The following is a 21,010-nucleotide window of genomic DNA, read 5'->3' as shown; positions in this document are numbered from 1 at the left end:
TTTTCCTTCAATAAAACTGACACTTAATCGCTTCGCTGTAACATTTAACCTGAAGTGTTTATTTTAAAAAAAGAAAATTGATTTTTTCAATCAAATGCCATGTAATACTCTTTTCTTTATCGTAAATCAACTGCCATCCATTAACTATTACACCTTCTATTTGCACTTTCCTTGATAAATATTTCAATAAAGATAACACTTGTTTGTTCAGTAAATTTCTCCCTGGTGAAAACAAGCTTTAAATACATGTATCTATTTCAATTCATAACTTACTGATGATAATGTTTATTTTCTTACATCTAGAACTTACGGATTTCTGTCATAATACAAGGGAATCATAATCAGGAAAGGCTTTATCAAAATTGTTAATTCAAATAGGTCAACAATACATTTCTTGTCAGTAGATGGTACATCCGTGCAATTTTGTTTTTTTTATCATACAATGTAGATGTAAAATCTGAAAGCTTTGAGCTTTGATTGACCATGTTGTTCTAGGACTAGATGTGGTGTGATGGTCAATCAAACACTCTGAGTGACAGGTCGAAGGAACCCCAGGGAACTGTTTCCTTTGTTGTTGAAGGTCGGTGTCTGGGTACGGCGAGGACTGGGGGGTGGAAGCTGAGTCAGGGACTCCAGAATGACCACAGCCTTCTTTGCTTCTCTACAAAGCCATACAACATGAAGAGATGAACAAGAATGAAAAATATACACAACTACTTTACAGACTTTTATGTAATATTAAATTGCAGAGAAAATCAGCAAATTAAAAACTTTTATGATATATGATTGCCATGAAAATCACCTTCCAAGAGCCCCCTCTGCTCTCTCGCGTTCTTTAAGAGCTCGAATAACTCGCTTCTCTGTCATGTTCAAGGTCACAAACGTCCTCACAACCTGCAAAAGTGAACACATGCATTTCTAAACTTCCTTAATTTCACAGGTAGTGTATTTATATTTAGGCACAGTTAATAATGCATTTTAAGGGAAATAACTCTTAAATCTGATTAGAATTTCAGGGATCATGAATAACTTTTTCCACAATAAAGAACTCTTTTATTATTACCATCCTGAACTGTCACCATCAAAACAGTGTGTTTGTAGTTATCATGCCATCATGCAACTTTTTTTTTATAATGTACATGTATAACTGAAACTTTCGCATCGTTTTATTTACTCACCATTAGGCGAACATAGTCACTTGAATCTAACTCTAACATTTCCAGAAGAAGCCGTGTTATCTTCTCATTCTTCATTCCCAGGGTTCCCTGTCATGGAAAAGTGACTGAGTCAGACAGAGAAATGTAACCCTTCTTCCCCAAACTTTTACAAAAATGTCACATTCCCAATGATTTAATATGTAAATAATTAGATTTCACAAAATTTTCAATCATTGGTATATAACTGCATGCACCAGGTATTTCACATAGAGATTCTAGGAGATAAACTTGATATATAACCATACACCTACATGTACCGTAAATGTAAAAAATTTAGTATGACATGTTTTCATCATATCAATTTGACATAAAATGTTGTGATATTTGTGTGCCAAAGCCTGCAATAAGTCTTAATTACCACAGAAATGACTGCCTGAGATCTGGCATCTTCATCCGTGTCCTCCAGTCGTCTACAAATTAAAGATTCATTGCCACTAATTAGTAGTTCTATACACATTTCTTTAAAAGAAAAGAAAGTTTAAAAAAAGGATCTTGGGACCCACAAAAGTCATTTACGGTAACTTAACAACACCAGTTATAGGTAAATTGTTGTCTCACTTTTCTATCGTGTCACAGGCCCGCCTGAACATTCCAAGAGCTGTCAGAGCTTTAGCAGATGCCACTCTGACTTCCTGTGGGTTAAAGATCATGAATTAATTTCAACATGCTAAACAAAATACAAGTTATCAATTTCTCATGTTTGCCACAAGTCTGCACATTTACATATAGATGGATTTTTTTTTTTTTCGCTTGGAACTTCAAATAAACCAGAAATGATCAAATTTGTTTTTTTTTAAATTGATTTCTGTATTGAATATGCACTTCAAATATATAACTATTCTATCATCTTTTGAATCATTTTTAATAAATGTTAATTAAAATTTCAGAAGAAATAAGTAAAAAATTTAAGGAAAACTCTTTCCCAACACAATTTTAAGCTAACATGTCAGACATAAAATTCCAAGTTTTATGTAACCAGGAACATCAAATATGCTTGATGTGTTTAGGAACCTGGCTGACTTTAAGCTGACAATGCATACGTACAACGGTTGGGTCGTCCCAGAGCCTGCGTTCTAGAATCTTGTAAACCTTCTCCACCACCTCTGGATCTTGACAGACATGTTTTATACCTGGAAAGAATATTCAAAAATAGTTTGTACATGGAACTACTTTCCGCCAGTACAGTTTTTTGGGGGGTAATAAATGCTCATCATAAATATACAATATCCATAGATGTTTGTACCATACATGTGCTTGTAATTTAATTGTTGTGAGAATTTTTTTTTTATCATTTTAAATATGTTGCTTTATCATATATACCGGTATATACTTTATACCTTGGAATTTTGATTATTTTTCATTAAATAAAACTTTGTAAAAATTTCTTTTGTCTTTTTTTTCCAAGTTCTAGTTAAACTAAAATCAAAATTCTTTTCAAATGTTCATAGTAAATTGTTACAGAAATAATTAACAATATGTAACAATTATGAGTACTACAATTTACATATCCAATAACTGGTACATCTCTAATGTACTGATTGCCTTTGATATAAAAAATGGTGATAAAAACAAAGAACAAATCAATATCTGCAGACTTACCTAATGTAATGAGTAGCTCTGTGGCCAGTACCCTGTATTTCCACACAAAGGATGACTTGATCATGTCCAGAATGCTCAGGACAATAATCTGGTCTGTACAATTCAGTTGTTTAACAAGGATCTCCAGAGACTATGAAAATGATGAACATACTGAATTGCTTGCATCGTTAAACAAAGTTAATTAAAACTCCAAACTGAAAATAGCTTTGCACATTACATGTACCGGTACTATAGAATTATTCATACACTAGTACAAAGTAGCAGAATTCTGTGCTTAATGTTAAACTTTACAATTACATGTACATATTTCATACACATATGTTTTCTTATTTGATGTATTTGTTCTGACTTCTCATAAAAATCAGTGTTTTTTGCCATGTGACTTAATAATAAACTATGATGAGCCTAACCTTAGCTTTCTTGTGAGTATCTGAGGTTGTCGACTCCAGAGATCGCTTCAATTCCGCTCTGGCATTATCGTCATCAACACACAATCGTCCTAGCAACACAGCAGCTTCCAGTGCGATGGGGTCATCAGAAGCTGGATTCCGGCAGAAATGACTCAGCACCTTCACAAGCTCTGGGAAAGTGTTGGTCTTCTGCAAAGTTTTCAAACATTTCTTAGAAGTTGCACACAAGTTAATAAACTTACAAAAAAACTTTTCTGGAAGTCATAGCTTTAAATACAATATCCTTTTTATCATAAGTTCCGAAAAACAATATTTTCTACTCATTAAATGAAAACATGCAATAATTTCCCTAATCCTGGCAAAAATGAGATTTTTCTAACATTAGCATGCACTATTTGAGTGCGTTCATGAGTAGGTTCATATCTTTAGCTCAGATTTATCATCAACTTCTCTTAGCTTTCTGGCTTCTTTGTGACAATTAGTTACATGTACCACTTAAATTTCAAATTTCTCCAAAGATCTTACCTTATTAACATACTGGACATTTTTGCCGTCAATCATAGTTTTGATGAGATCGAGTCTTATATCTGCATTTCCAATCACTAAATACTTCAGGATGACCTGTTGGACTTCGTCCTCCCAACATCCTGCCAATGGATTATCATATCAAGATGCAACTTAGACATGTATTAATAGCGACTTTATGTCATTGTTAAGCCTAGGATAAGTTTGTTTTCAGCAAGTAAATTTGCAATCAGGCCTAGGCTGATAAATTATTCCATTATGAGGGACATTAAATGACTGGTTTGTGGTGATTTTATATATACACTACATTGAAGTTCTCTTGATTTTGGTAAAATTTTCTTGTGAATAGAGTTGCTATAGACTGATAGAGTAAAGAAAGCAAATCAACTTGATTAACAAGTCAAATTTTTCTTAAAATCTATCAAGGGTGCAATCATGCAGAGCCAATATTGCAGTTTTAGAATCACAAAAGGTTTCAATTTGTGATGTGTCATGTACATGTATCAATAAATCATAAAATGTTACAATTGAAATGAGGCAAAAGTGAACAAGCAAAAATTTTACCCAGCTGCCAATATGTTACATGACATGAATATTTAAAACTTACCAACAAGAATGAGAGATTTGGCAGCCTCATATCTCACTCTTTCATCTTCATCTGTTTTCATTTTATCCTTTAAGGCATAGAATACCATCGTGTCTCCACACCGAAGCAAGCCAAGGTGCTGAAAATAAAGATTTGACTTTATTCTGAACCTTGCACATTTGCAATAAATGAATTCTGAGTGGTGCTTCTTCACTTTTATGAAATTTATTTACAGTACTTCAAAAAGACAGTTTAATAAATAAACTAATACAAGTACGAGTTAATATATCATTTAGAATTACGCATTTGAAAACCCTTTTTATGAGCAGTGAAGTATTAGATGGAAAATACCTTTGCAGCATCAACCCTTTCTTCTGCTCTCTTTGAAACAAGATTTGTATGAACTAGAGTCTGGAAAAGAAAAGCAGAGATCTATAAAGACTAGTATAATTTTCTGCATGAGTGAATCACTGTAGCATTTTGTCTTAAGTATCAGCTAGTATTCCATACACAAGTATCTATACAAAGTTGGCCTGTCTTAGTTTATTAGCAGCAGGAATTACTGGGTTTTTTAAAGTGAAATTTCAACTCACCTTGACTCTCTCCCACTTAAGACCAGAATACTCTCTGTTTCTGCTCTTTGGTTTGATTTTACTCCAAACGCTTCCAGCTGTAACGAGACCAAGCATTGCCAAGTTAACCACATTTTCTCAGTTAATAGCTTCAGAAACACAAACTATGATCTCTTACTTATTTAACACATGATAAGACTAAGGCATGGCATTAAAGTATTTTGGCATCAAAGAAAATTTACTTTCATTTATAAATAAGAAACAGTTTTTTTGCATAAAAAATAAAATTCCTTCTTTATAGATAAAGACATTTCTTCTACAGTTATATTATTATTATTAACAAACAAGGAAGTCTTCAATTCTTTTCCTTTTGAAATGTAGTAATGTACATGTACTTAACAATCAAGCAATTCTCATATTAATAACACTCAATGCATTACATCAAAAATTTCAAAATGAAACATTAGGCAACATTTAAATTATCAGAAGTTAAGCTAAAGCATACAAATACCTGGCCACTAAAACATACATGCATTACACGTACAGTATCCACAAAACAAACTAGATGTTTCATAATATGAAAAATCAAACAACATAAATTCGAACCAAGCATACAGTTTCCATGGCAACATGCTTTTTACCTTCACTACCCTTGTCCTCGTCCTCAGGACTGGTAGATTTAAAGTCAAGGTCAACCTCATCTATATAAAAATTAGAGAACAAGGTGATCATGCAAACAAAAGTGATGATTAGAACTCACAGGTTTGTTATAGTCATTGGTAATTTGTCTTAAAAAGGTTGTTGGGGATAAATCCAAGTGGTGTTAAGTATTGACGAGTAATAACAATTGCAACCTCTCAGGCCTTTCCAGCAGAGCTCAGAAAAAACATCTCAAATGTATTATCACTTTCTACAAAATGGAGTCTATCAATTTCAGTATATCATAGACAGCCTTGAATGTCTTGATCTTCCATGCATGGTATTACTAGTATATTAGATAATATCATTGAATTTAACGATTTTAATTTTTATCTCAAACCTCAACATATATTAACCTATATTTTATATCAACAGGGGTATTCATGGACGCCTATTTAAAGGTTCATGTATTTGAGGTTACAAATTATTTTTACTTGTCAGAAAGGCACATAAAGTTGCGATTGGAGTAATCCTGAACTTGATAATGAAGAACTTGATGCAGTCAAATATTTCAACATTTAATTTACATTTTTTCCCCATCTTTTGATTAAATGAAATAAATTGTGAAGAGACTAATCATAACTATATATACCGGTACATGTGTAGTACTAAATGAAGTATTAGTCTGTATTTGGCAGTTTTCTGTATCTTTCTTTTGTATTTGAGATGTACATTGCAGTTTATATACAAGTAATGATATATACATTTTTTTTATAACTGCTTAAACTTTCACAATTTTTTTTTTTTTTTACAAAAATGTGTTGTGTGCTCCTATTATTACAGTAACTGTAATAATACATGTAATATGTTATAAACATATATTTGTGAATAGTTGGTGCAAACTACCCGTAAAAATCCATACCTTGAGATATTTTTGTGAGAGTCTTAGACAGCCCCAACCTTCGAACCCTGAAAAATTGCAAAAAATGCCTATAGTAAATTTGAATCATAATCTACATATAAAAAACGCTGATTTTTATAAACTCTCTATGAACACAGATAAACATTTGCAGTTCAATTAAAGGTAAATTCATATAATTTGATCTTAGTCCACTAACACGTCAGACTTTGTGCTGCTAGTGGCACTCTTCTCTCTCGCTATCATCAGCCGGAACTTCTGTTCAGTGGTACTAGGGCCCTTAACTCTGCCACGACTCCGTTCTTTATAAAGGGTTAGCTTGGTTTCCTCGGCTAGATTCCGCTGGTCCACGATGCGAACAGCGGGTTTTCTTCTCTTTCCCTTGGTATTTTCTGATTCGTTCAAAAAACTGTTGGCAAGTTTTGGATACTCCTTTCCTGTTGTCTAAAATTTGATTTAAATAAATCAAGAATCATCTGTAATACTGTATCAAATATATAGGTATCTGGACTCAGTTTCATGAACATCAGTTAAAATTAACTGAGTTAATTTAACTGAAATTTGTGCGACCATTCTAGTCTAGTATCATTGACAACATGGTGGAAATCAATATATTCAAACTTGGATTACCGTAAAACCAATTAAGTCCTATACACCTTTGGGTATATGGGAAACTAGGATAATTTCAACTGTAAACAATTTATACTTTAAAGTTTATATTTCAAAATCAGAAATTATAATAAATTTTCAGCTGGTTAACTTTAAAATATATTCTGGGAATCAAAATTTATAGAAACAAATATAATAAAGTAAACATCATTTCATTGTTAATCAGCTATTTTGGAAATACCTACTGAATAGTCTATGCTACAATGTGTCATACTGATAAAAGCATAAATGCATTAATTACCATATATGTACTGTATACAGGGTTATTTTCGCCCCATGTTGTTTTGTTGTTTTTTTACTTGCAAATGATTTCTCGATCCCCATCTTGAATTTGCCAATAAAGACGAAGTTGTGTTTGAAGAGAGATGACTTGAAACATTGTAATTCGCCCAGTCTTAACTTTGCCCGCTGACAACGAATGCGAAAGAGGCGAACACGGGCGAATATTTCCCTGTATACAGTAATACATATCAATAGTAAATATATACATATACATGTACATACAGCTGTATATATCCAGTAGTGCTACTCTAGTACTGAGTGTTAATCTGTCTAAATGACTACCAAAAAATTGTCATGATGAAAGCATTCAGAATTACATGTATAAGAAAATTATAGTAGCTGACCTTCCCCCTTATCCAAGCAGTACTACTTAAACAATGAATTTCGGTAAAATATAATAATCACTGCAAGTATCATCAATTTTTTTTTTAACATATTACCAGTACATACATGTATCATTCTCTATATCCTTCCAATTAACATAATACATGTATATGAACATTCATTTTGCAGTGACCTTATGTCTGCTCAGATGAGCTTAAACTATGAAGAGCTATAAACTTGCAGCAATTATTTGTTTTATACAGAAAAAATGTTTTTTTCATAAAATAAAGAATAAATTTATACCCTGGCAGTGATGTACATGTATGCATGTGTAACAAATATTTATCGTGAATTAAATTGTGATATACCAGAAAGCACCCAAAAAAAGTCTATACCAGTAAGGTGAAAATCACTACATAATGCTAATTTTTGGTCAGTTTTTCTTTGAATACAACCTCTCTTTCAATCTTTTGAGAATAAAGTTCAAAATCTGTTGCTCTTCTCTCATGTATCTATTAATTCTCTTTTTCAGAATTCTTCTGACAAAGTGAACCTTGTTTTGGTCTAACTGAGATGAATCAACCAAAATTCCGTACATAGATATATACTGAATGTACATTTATTCATAGAATAAATTTTGTCCTTACTGCCATGAGCTATAATGGGCATGCAATTTCAAATTTTATGTATAGGTCAAATGGTAAATCTATCACATACAGTATACAGACCTTCTACAAAACTGACATAGCTGTGAGGCAATCATTGAATTTTTTTTAGTTCAGGATGTGAAAATATTATAATTTAAAGGTAAAATCTATTTTAGATAGATTACATATGTTAAAGAAAAGAAGATTGACATCAAACATCTTAAGTATGTAACATGAAATTTGTTTTATCAAAACCTTACAGGCTGTTAAAAATATAACATATAAGTGCATGTAACTGGTAATTCCAATTGTATGCACATGTGTAAAAAGGTGAAAAAACTACTAGTACTGGTACCAGTACAATTAAGCATATCATATGATTAAATGAAGATGATTGAAAATTTATTATTCAGTCTCTGTAAGAAAATTAAAAACCCTCTTCCACTGCTGATGTGTATAACAAAAAAGCAAATAAAGTAAATTCTTATCAAATACTTACATATGGCTGTTAAAATGCCAGATTAGGGTATTAATAAATCAAAGAAAAATATGTTTTTGAAAATTCATAACTAAAATAAATCAACTTTTCCATTTTTTGTCATATATTGTGTTTTCTTATGCAACCTCAAATTTTCCAAATTTAAAATTAAAGCATTTTGCAAGTTAGGATTTAACAATTCAATATACAGTTGTAGATAAATTTAGAGAAATGAGTTTTTGCACATGCACAATATGTTTAACCAAAAAAAAAAAACACCAAAAAAAAAAACTTTAGAGAAAGAAATGAAAAAACAAAGACTACACAAGACATTGATTCATAAAAGAAAAAAAATGAGCAAGTTCACATGCTCTAAACTCACACGTTGTTTAATTGATATAATTAATGGCAATACATGTATATAAATTAAATTGATTTAAAGGGACATAACTCCTAGGAAAAATATGTTATCAAAATTTCTTGCATATGTACACATCTACAGTATGCTCTTATGTCCTTACTATAACTACAGTACATGAAATTCTGGTAAAGTATTATCAAAGGAGTTGTGCAGGTATAAACTGGGCAGAGTCAAAACTCTTAGTTCAAAAGAGGCATAACTATAATGATATACACTATAACCATAATGATAAGAAAAGTTACTAGCATGTCCTTAATCAGGTAATAATTACAAAGTTTCACAAAGATAACAGACTGATTGATGAATAAGTGGGAAAAAATTATCATAACCTCCACATTTCATTGTATCAGGTATATGTGATAGCACACTTTTTGCATTACTTACTGTTCTGGTCAAAGGTAAAACTTCAGGGGGCGGTATTGGTTTGGGGTAGTACACCAGTCGACCAGACTTGGAGGTCCCCAGCCTACGAGACTCCAGTTTTGGAATTTCTACACTGGAAACTGTTTGCATGGTGGTAGGTCGAATTTTGTCCTCCACTGAAGTACTAGAAGTGGCAGTCTGTAGAAAATCAAAGTACTGAATATACTGTTAATGTACATGTATTGCATTTGCCTATGTATTCTATTTAGCATCTTTGGCACATACGAGGGTTGTTCGGAAATTATTGAGACATTTTCTCTTATTCTTTTAGTAAAAAAGATAAACCCTTGAAATGTCACCATAACGTTAATCAGGATAGAGATTATCAATGTGAAAAATTTCTTGTCCATTGCACGAATAGATCATTCCTGGTAAGCTGACCAACGTGCCTTTGTCCAGTGACCCGGCGCAACCGCAAACTTTTCGCAATGTCATTTTAACGCTTCTTATTGCTCCTGTGTTTTAAATACCTTACAAACGAACGGAAACAAGAATTATTCTTCATTTCTCATCTTTTGTTTTCATTTCAACATGTTTTCATTTACATTTCCTCTCATTCTTATTATTTTTAGGGGATGAATCGAGTTATTTTTCCCGAAAGTCTAATTACTGTGAATGTCTCCTTCTGTCATTTTTTTAAGATATATATTTTAGAACTGTTTACAACAGTTAGTGTGTCAAAAGTACTTGATAATTAATCCCTTTGGCCTAATTCTAGTTAAACAATCGGTGAAAAAATATGATGAACTGAAGCTTTATACCTTGTCTTGTCATCGTATAGTTTTTTTAAGCAATTGATTGGCCTTAAAAGGTCTTCTGATGAGATTTCCACTGGTTTGACGGTTTTCAATGCGCCGCCTTGACGTCAAAATTCAATGTAAAGTCATTGTCAGATTTCTATTGTTTGGTAAATATATGTGTACCATATCCGTATTTCAACTCGAACATCAGTGAAACTTAATCAAAAGTTAGTCGCAAAGAATAGCAAAATGAACATATTTAATTTGATTTCTTTTATCATTAACTGTAATTCTACAGACACTTATAAAGTAGATGTTTAAGTTGTTAAATCTCCGAGTTCATGGCTGCGCCGGGTACCCGACCACCGATTTGTTTATCTACCGTCGTAAACAAAATATTAAATATTCTTTAAATATTACTTTGTTTTATTATTTGTTGGAGTTTCTTCGGTGTCTATGCCAATTTTCATCAAAATTCGTCAATTAAAAAAGAAAATATTTGAGTAGTCTCAATAATTTCCGAAAAACCCTCGTACATGTAGCAGCTTCATGTATTCTTAAATCAAGTACATTGCTAAATCCCATGCATATACCAGAGTGTATATAAATAGGTACACTCATACTGTAAATGCAAGAAATCAAATACTGTATACAGGGAAATATTTGCCTCCATTTTATTTTCGCCCCTTTGCCCTCTTTGTCAGCGGGCGAATTTAAGTATGACCAGATTCCAATGTCTCATATTTTCTTTTTTTTAAATACAACTGTGTCTGGGTGAATTCAAGATGGGGCGAAACTGTTTGCAAGTATAGAAGGGCAAAAATTACAAAGTGGCAAAAATAACCCTGTATAATATTATGCTAACCTATTAATATTGTACTTGCTAAATACATGTAATGTTTAATATGTTTACAACATTTAAATCCCTTTGCTTAAATTACGTAAATTATTTGTAGTGCTTAATTTCATCAATACAGTTACTCTACCTTTGCTCCTAACACAGATGAAGCCATTGTTGGTTCCTTGGTCGACACTAATTAGGTACATGAAAAGAAATGAAACTGCATGTAGTCAGACAAATGTATTTAAGAAAAAGCTTTTAAAAAGTATGATAAGGCTGGATAATCATATAGTTGTACAATTAATGAACGATATTTTGTGGTCCTTCCAGCTTGCCTGAATACTCACAGTGATCAATGCTTTGGAAGAAACTGACTTCTCGCTGTCCATCGGATGGTTTCTTGGAGGGTCGCACGGACAACATAGTGGCTTGAAACACTTTGTTGTACATCTGATGAACTTTCACAGCTAGTTTATCCAAAGCTCTTTTCTGAAATTCATAGTTTCCATTAAAGACTCCTTCTAAAGTCTTTGGCAATAGCCTACTAGAGTCTGCATCAAGAACAATGTATACTTGCATGATTATCAAGTTATTTGATAATATATCAGATAAGCTTAAGTATTTTTTTTTCATTTTCTGATCAAAATTTTTTCAAATTTTATCAATTAGACTGGCGTTTTTTGTTACAGAAACAGTTATCTCTTTTTCTCCTTAACTTGACTCTATGCAAAACTTCATATTTTATAAATGATTCACTGTTAAAACAAAAATTGCATGTGTATTATTTTAATCATGCATAATAATTTAAATTAAACATTGTTCATTTACATATGGACCTTTTGCAATATTTTTAAGCCATTTTGAAAACATATATTCAATCTTACATGAATATCTGTAATGTCCCCTGCTGATTTCTTATTTTCAGGAATATTCCAGGGTAATGCTTCAAACTCTTTTGTATCTGTTAAAGCACAGAATTTAAACTCTGTTTCAGAAAATCATGAAAACTATCCAATTGATTACAATCATGGTAAAAAAAATCTACTATATATAAGTATACAGTGAATGTTAATTCATTAAATCAATTGCCATTTACACATGTTCTTACATTTTTCCAGGAAACTCCCGGGCACTGCAAGCCCCATCTGGTGGTAAGATAAGGGATCTAACTGTGTAAGGACGTCAGAAAATTGTCCGTACTCGAAGCGATGATGCTCAGACTGCCAGTACTCCATGATAAGATCCCGCTCCTCTTCTGCGATCTCGCGCAGAAATGCTTTACAATACAAGGTACTCAATAAATTCAAGACTGCATGTTTTAGAAGTCATTCATTTAAAGACATTTTTGAGTTAATAATCTGATTTGCCAAAGCCATATATTACTAATTTAAAAGAAATGTTCTACAGAGAGTAGAAATTAATGAAAATATATTATATTGAACTTCTAAATTAGCAAAAAGTGGAAAACATTGTCTCTCTGTTTAAATCAAAGATACTATATTGTAAGATATGATATTTCAAAACTATAGATGTAAACTATAATAGTAACATTTTTATGACATTGAATGAATTATTAATCGAGAATATTTGGGTTAATATTTTTTGCATTCATATAACAGTGTTAGGTACTGGTATATGAAATTCTAAAGCACTTTTCATTTTAGTGTACTTTTAATGCTTCATCTGTACATATATAGATATATATATGTGTTTGAAAAATACACATAATTAATAAAATATGTTAATTAAAAAAGCTTCTTTCTAGTGAATATGCAGTGTAGTTCAATTGATAATAGAACATTATCAGTAAGTATTTAATCTGAAAAGCTTGACAAAATCAGTTAAATTCTAAATTAAAGGCTGTGAAAGTGAGTACAATTTGATAAAAGACTACAATCGGTAATTGTCATAAAGTTGTTTTAAAATCTCTTAAATCTATATACATGTACATAGTACATAAATTGAATGTACATAATTATTTTATTGAAGCTGGTTTGTCAGACTGGAAAATTTTATTGCAAACAAATCTATCCTATTAAAAATGACCTTTACCCTTGTAATTGTTTCATCAGAGACATTTTATTCATGTCTCTGGTTTCATTTAAAAGCAAATTTCATACAATGCGCAATGTATTCAGCATAATGTGCAGCATACAAAACTACCGTATACAACTGAGTAAATTAAAGCTATATATGCCGTTATAAATGGACCTCGTTACAGGTATAAATGTGCATGGTTTTCCATACAGCTATTATAACTAAGTAACTTTCGTAATTCACATTTAGAAATACTCTGGTAATCATAATCAAGTTTATTTCTGTTTCATTATCTACTCTTCCTGAGATAAAGTTAAAAATACCAATTTTCAAATATTCATCGTGTGATGATGCGATCTTAAGGTGAACAAAATATCAAAATTGATGCAAAGGTACATGATGGATTAACTCATGCACACAATCATGTATATCCACCACAAATTAAATCTTAACATGCAAACACTGTGAAAATATGGTACTGATAAATTTTGGGTCTGCATGGATCCAGCATCACCAAAATACTGTTAAAACGGCATATATAGCTTTTAAAGCTGAATCAATTAATTCAAATTAAGGCGTACATGTAAAATTGTTTCCCTTCACCATATAGAATACGACACACAAACCGCGTCCCCATTCATTATTTGTCTATTTTATACTCTGTTTATACAGATTTTTACCTGGTTTGTAACAATTTTGCTTGTAAAGCTTCCCTAGACATAAATTTAACAAAATGTTTAAAAAACAGTACATTAATTAATTGAGATATCTGTAAAAATGGTAAGTCTGTTTATCAAGAATGAATTAATTTACAGTTAAAAGTTACTACATTGGGATCTGATCTTTATGCAAAAACTGAAGAAAAAATTTTAACTAACAAAACTTAAATAAGGGACATGCAATAAACAAGAGGCCGAGGGGCCACATCGCTCACCTGAGCAACAATAGCCTTAACTCTTATCAAGTCAGCATTACAGTATCAAAATCAAAATATCTTGACATATACATGTATGTACAGTGGATCTTGTACAAAAACTTAAAATTCTGCTGATTTTCATCCATATATTCTTATATCAAATATCAAGCCCATTTTGTTGTTTTAGTAAAAGTGAGAAGATTTTTCTCTACTCTTATTTAACCCCCCCCCCCCCCTTTGTGACTCCACTTTTCTCCAGAGAATCATGATTTTCTCCAGAGAATCATGCTTTGATCAAATTTTAATCTACACAACCTGTGCTTTCACATAAGTTTCAGCTTTTTTGGCTGAATGCTTTTTCAGAAGATTTTTAAAGATTTTTTCTCTATATCTTCCTATGTAAAAATTTGAATTCCCCATTGTGGCTCCATCCTTCCCCCAGGGTCATGATTTTCACAACTTGAATCTACACTACCTGAAGATGCTTTCACATAAGTTTTAGATTTCCTGGCTGTATGATTCTTGAGAAGATTTTTGAAAATTTCCCAAAAATTCAATAATTCCTAATTATCTCCCATGAAAAAGGGGGCTGGACCTTAATTTTCACAACCTTGAATCCTGTTTGCCTAAATTTGCTTTGTGCCAAGTTTGGTTGAGATTGGTTTAGTGGTTTTGGAGAAGATGTTGAAAAAGTGAAAAGTGTATGGACAGACTGACAACAGACAAAATGTGATCAGAAAAGCTCATTTGAGCTTTCACCTCAGGTGCAGGTGAGCTAAAAGGAAAATCAAATGAATTAAATGTAGAAAATGAATATACATGTATATTGAAATAAACACTCTGTAGTTCTTTGCGTATTGATTAAGACATTGTCCTAATCAAATGACTTAGAAAGTAGCCAAGTGTGTTTATGGAAAAACTCATTTGAATTTTTGCATTGAATCTATATAAGGAAACCATAAACACATTTTTTTCAAAGTGTACACTGGTGTAGTTGATTGTGCATGGAATAAAGTGGTTCTTAGGAATTACAGTATATCTATCAATAAAATGTTCTTAATATAATTGAAACATATATGCATATATATTTCTTAATCAAATTAGTTTACTTAATAAAAATTATATTCAAAAAATATATATAAACAGGATTCTGATTCAGGCATGACAATTTGTCAAGAGTTAAAAGTTGACTGCAATGTGCTTTTACACTGTCTGCTGAGCACATAACAAAATATAACTGATTCATAATATGATTTAACTACAATGTAATCTTTCAATAGATTAAGATTTCTTGTAGGTCTGTTAAAAGTGTACTGGTAAACATAAAATTAATGTAATACTGTAAATGCATAAATATGTCTTCAAGGGCATTTGAATCTATAATATATACCTGATAATATATAATTGATATAAACTTTGACAGACTTTAAGAAACTGATACAGGGTATATGAATTGAGGTTTTTTCATTTCTACAGTAAAGTGATTGGTGCATGAAAGCATATCATTGCATGCAGATGTAAAGAAAAGCATTCAATTCTGGAAGAAAAACTGAGTGTCTTTTGAGAACCATATAATATATTTCTTACGAGATATGGGAAACTGACTGACTGTGAATAATTAATAGACATCATATTAATTAAAATTAATATAGAATTTTTTTTTTATAAATTTCATTAAAGAGTTCTACCAGTTTACTGCATGAACAAAGAAATGAAATTACCCAATTATTATATCATTACATTGAACAGGTATGAATAACAACAGGTAATAATAACAGGTATGTATAACACCTATGAATATTAAGCTAAAATTCATATCTAGTCTTACAGCAAACTCATATCATCTGCAATTCAGTCTTAAATCATAAAAACATTGAAAATCTACTAAATTGTTCTAGCAATATCCACAAACATGCGATTCAAAATTTTAGCATGTACTATATAATCACAAATAGAGCTGACAATTTTCATCTACAAATATCGCTTAACAGATGAATAAAATAATTTTCACCAGTCGAGAGTGGAATATTCAATACTAACGGTAATTTTATCTCACCTTGACGAGTATCCTCCCTCTTTGGGGACATGATGGTGACTCGGCTTTTGTTTGTGGCCACTGAGACCTCTGTGATAAAGGTCTTCTCTTCGGGGGGTTTGTCTGCCTGAGTGCCACTGTCCCCCCCAGCTGGAACTTCCTCTGAGGTTGTCTCTTCAGCAGTTTCCTCCCCTGATTTTTCCTCAGATTCTTTCTCTTCCAATTTTTGGTCTTCCTGTAAAGATCAAGATAAGGCCAGTGTGATTAGAGAATTATAACCCTCAGCATTTCTTTTTGGAATTTTTGACATGAATAAAACAATGGAATAAAAAGAAACTATACATTTTAGTCATATAGTCATGCATTTTAATAAAAATATACAGCTCAGTATTTTTCCAATAAATTTAATTTTTTTAAAGGTACTGTAAAAATGTAGATGGAGTTGCTTCCTTTGAACTTCAGCATCTTAGGCAAAGGAGATATATTTACCTCAGCTTTTTCTTCTTCTTGTTCTTCTGTTGGTATTTCAATTCCTTGTTTTGGAGGAGGCCCAATATCCGGTGAAGAGTGCCTGGGTTGAGCACTTATCTCTCGTTTGCTCTGGTTAAACATTGTAGGAAGTTCTCCAATGTGATCTTCAGCCTCTGAACCCCCTTCACTCTGACTGGATTCCCTCTTCTCCTCCTCCTTAGCCTCTATAGCCTTTGGAATAGGACTTGCTCCTGGACTGGATCCCTCATCATCAGAATCATCAGAATACTGTGGACCATGATGTTGCATCATGCCCATTTTTACAGGAGAGATAGAGGAACTTGCATCAGAGGAGGGAGTGTCCATCATTCCTGGTCGCTTCATTTGCATGTCTCTGAAGTCTTCTGATCCACTCATGGAAGGGGTGGCCATCATTCCACCTCGCCCTCCCCCCATGCCCCTCCCCCTGTCATCATCATCCGAATCATCATGAGTTTGACGTATTGGTGGCAAAGACTTCTGTCTGGTGAATTGGTCGTCGTCGTCACTGACATCAGTGACATCTGATCTGAACGTCAAGGTTAACTGGCCTCGATCAGTGGACCCTCTAGTTCGATGGGACACTCTCTGAGATACGGGCTGACCCTATTATACAATTAAAAATTGAATCATTAATTAAATTTCATTATTTTTTTCATACTTTAATAGAATCTCTCTTCAAATATCTATTAAAGTAAACAAGACAGAGAACTACAATGTACATAAAATCTAATATCAAAAACTTAGACCTAAAGATATCGCACTATTATCTTTGGCATTTTACTAGATTTGTTTTATCTTGATTGGCAGAGAAATATTTGAACCAGCCAGACTCATCAGTTTTGTTTCTAGTAAAAGATATCTGACAGTAAAAGTAGCCCTTACTCTGAGCCGAACTTTTCCACACAGTGTCCCCATGCGATCCTCCAGCCACATGACTCTCTTTCTGGCTGCCAAGATGTCTCCCCCTGTGTGCTTGAGAGCTTCCTCCAAATCTTTGCGTGCATATTGTAGTTCATGGTTTATCTTGTACAATATCTGAATAATAAGGAAAGAATTTATCATACTCATCAAAAATGTGGCAATTGAAAAGAATTCTTAAATGATATACAAGTATATTTCCATCAGATAGAGAATAACTCATTATAACAACTGAGAAAAGTAAGATCATACTTACATGCAGAAGAACAAGAGCAGCATCAGATTTCTCTTTCAAGGCCTGTACTTCAGCTCTGAGGCGATCAATCTCCTCTTCTGTTTTGACATTCTCTAACTCTGTCAGAAGGTTGTACAAAGTCTCTTGTTTCTCTGCCACATTCTCCATCTGCAAATGTTTATAATCAAAACTATTAGAAAGATAATTTTACTGTTAATACCAGCTTTATTTAGAACTAAAGAAAATATTTAGAATACAAACATTGCAGTGTTAAAAAAAAGTCATTGTAAACATCAGAAACATGAGGTATAAAACATGGACTAAATTTTTGTAGATCAAGACATGAAAATTTCTAAAAATAGAATTAAATCCAAATGTATAAACATGAACACTGTGCCATTGTGGTAAAAGCACCTATTTATACCAGGGCTGCGTTCAAGATTATGCAGCTAGCCTAGCCGCTAGGTCGTAGATATCTAGGTCTATTGAACGGACCGCTAGGTTAGCCGCTAAGTCTCAGATTTGAAGTTGAATACATTAAACTAAATAATAATTACATCGACATAATTTCAAGCAGAAATATACATGATAACTTTAAGGATGAATAAAATAACACTTAAATAATAGATTTCATGTTTGTTACAAAATGGTAACTAAGATGGCCCTCTTGAATTTGATGCTTAGCATAAAATATTTAGGCTAGGAGTATCTACGTAGCAGCTAAGCAAAATACGTAGCCCTCTGTAGCAGCTATGATCTTGAATGGAGCCAAGTAATTGCATAACAAAGATTTTACGTATATGTAATGTATTATCCAAGGAAAACTTTTTCAATAATTTCCAACATAAAAATTGCAGTTTATATGACACTATAAATTCTACATGTACAAAACCATCAATTTACCTGCTCTGCAATGAGCATATCAGAGCGATGCTGTACTGCATATTTTGTTTTGAGAGATATCCCACTCTTTAAAGTTTTGGGTCTCTCATCAATTGATGACATCGGCATTTTTACACAGCTCTGGTTACATCTGCAAGTAATATTAAACTTCATGACAAAAAATTCAAAATATAATACTTGAAAAATGTGTAAAAGTTTGTGTTTAGGGAGTTATACAGGAACTTTAAGGTGGTAGCTGATTACGCTTACTGGCTGACATAAAAATTTTAGACATATTTCGAGGATTATATTAATAAATAAAACCTATAAGTACAAACACACTTACACTCACAAACAGTTAGGTACACAATTCATACGCAACATCGCACGGTAATTTAGAATATTTGAATAAAATATATTAAAAGTAATTTACAATTAATATACATGTATTTCAATTACAATGTAAAAGGAAGCTTACCAGGTATCCAGAACTATGAGTTTACAAAATATATGAAATATCTTGCACAGGTAAGGTAAAGGTACAATTCACTGTTTCTACCATGAAGATAAAAGTCGTGGGGTTGGGGAATTGGCGGGATTTACGCTATTTATAGTGAGTTAATAAAGTCATGCATATTAATGAATTCAGTTGTAAATTTCTATTGGTCAGCTATAATATAGTAGTAAAGAATAAACACGTGGTCAACATACACCCATAAACAAAATCCTCGCGTGACTAACTCATTCATACATTCACCTCTCATACACACTCAATTGGCAATGCGTGCGAAATTTAAATACGCAAAAATTTTAAATAACAACTGCAACACATAGAAAAAATGTTTCGCAATAGCTTGTATACAATTTTTATATGGGCATATAAATGTCATGATCATGATGCAAATTAATTATGTCCTTTCTTGTACATGGGCCTAATTGTCTGCAGTCATACATAAGCATTGGAACACTTTATATAGAACAAATCATATATTTCACATCTATATATATGTATTGTAGTATTTAACAAATATGTGTATAACCTTAAAATGGAATAAACAAGTTGTACAACTTATATAAATATGTCTCATTTGGCATGTATGTTAGTGCGAAGGCTGATGGGGTCATTGATATAGGAGGAAGCTGAGAAAAGCAGAAAAAATCCACTTGTCCAAGCAGCTCAGGTGTCTGCAATACCTTATCACATACAATCACAGACACTTGAACACCTATATAGCCTAGCCTTCATTTGTTCACACCATTCAAGAATGCACATAATCATGCATTATACTCATACAGACATGCACGTTTTTTTTCAAGTTCTTGTAATAAAAAAATCAAACATTGGGTTATGAAATTATGGTTTTTATTCTGTCAGGGACGTATGTACTATAGTTAGTATACGTCCCTGATTATATGCATATTAACATGATAGTAATCCTGACTGATACCACTTACTGTGTTTAGCCTATATACATACTCTAAAAGGAGAAGGAATTAAAGGGAGACAAAACAAGTGTCCAAGAACATGTTAAATATTTGTTTCGGTGAGGAATTGTCGACTATTAAGTTACCTCTGTAGATCTTAAAATCTGTTTACATCTTGTATCGAACGTGTCATCACTGTTACTTAAATGCTTACAGTTACTATTGTACGCTACGGTTTTCTCAAACGTTTAAAAGACATGACATATTGATTTTCGGAGGTTTTCTGAATGTTCCTTCAAATGTGTGGATGCCCCGCGAGACGGGCACCTGTGTTACCCACAATGCATATTAGATCGGTCTTTTTACTTCCGCCATTGAAATAGGTACGACGTGAAAATCTAAACTGAATGAAAACAATCGTCAATCATCGCAAAAAATAAAAGAGTTACATTATCTGGAGAACGTCAAATAACATTTATATCCTTATTCTTCAATGAAACGAGGTTTAGATGATGTTCTTCCCCTCATTTATTTTGAAAAGAAGTGTATAATGAGTGGGGATGGGAAAGAGACAGTTTGTTTATATCATGAGTTTTGTTGATAAATGTAGTACCTTAAGAATAAAGAGACATGTTATGTTTAAACGGACTTAATGTTACATGTTGATCATTTAGATTTATTTCCTCCGCCGTATTTTTCGCAGTAAATGATACGACCCGAATTTGCACGAAACTCAATTTTTTAACCATACTCGTTT

At 32.4% G+C, this 21,010-nt stretch overlaps 1 protein-coding gene across 6 annotated transcripts; it reads right to left on the bottom strand.

Annotated features, from left to right (window-relative positions):
* Window positions 1-448: 448 nt before the first annotated feature.
* On the bottom strand, window positions 449-20,538 carry LOC105331160 (uncharacterized). Of its 6 annotated transcripts, none has more exons than XM_011433246.4 (28): window positions 20,400-20,538; window positions 18,850-18,979; window positions 17,968-18,114; window positions 17,676-17,828; window positions 16,770-17,396; window positions 16,302-16,515; window positions 15,833-15,853; window positions 14,010-14,042; window positions 12,401-12,568; window positions 12,177-12,253; window positions 11,640-11,781; window positions 11,438-11,484; window positions 9,673-9,849; window positions 6,667-6,911; window positions 6,471-6,517; window positions 5,551-5,610; window positions 4,931-5,007; window positions 4,689-4,748; window positions 4,359-4,476; window positions 3,752-3,873; window positions 3,227-3,415; window positions 2,817-2,946; window positions 2,262-2,347; window positions 1,776-1,849; window positions 1,576-1,627; window positions 1,179-1,265; window positions 803-894; window positions 449-661 (listed from the first exon to the last, which is right to left on the bottom strand). In XM_011433246.4, the coding sequence occupies exons 2-28, from the start codon at window positions 18,955-18,957 to the stop codon at window positions 520-522; spliced, it is 3,495 nt and encodes a 1,164-aa protein (XP_011431548.3). In that variant the 5' UTR covers window positions 18,958-18,979; window positions 20,400-20,538; the 3' UTR covers window positions 449-519. The 6 variants fall into 6 exon arrangements, with proteins under 6 accessions (XP_011431548.3, XP_065923522.1, XP_065923527.1 ...); XM_066067450.1 differs by lacking the exon at window positions 20,400-20,538 and adding an exon at window positions 20,284-20,303; XM_066067455.1 differs by lacking the exon at window positions 5,551-5,610.
* Between the last annotated feature and the right edge of the window lie 472 nt (window positions 20,539-21,010).

Source organism: Magallana gigas, chromosome 7 (assembly GCF_963853765.1).
Source record: "Magallana gigas chromosome 7, xbMagGiga1.1, whole genome shotgun sequence".
Lineage (NCBI taxonomy): Eukaryota > Metazoa > Mollusca > Bivalvia > Ostreida > Ostreidae > Magallana > Magallana gigas.
This window is presented reverse-complemented; position numbering and strand designations above follow the sequence as displayed.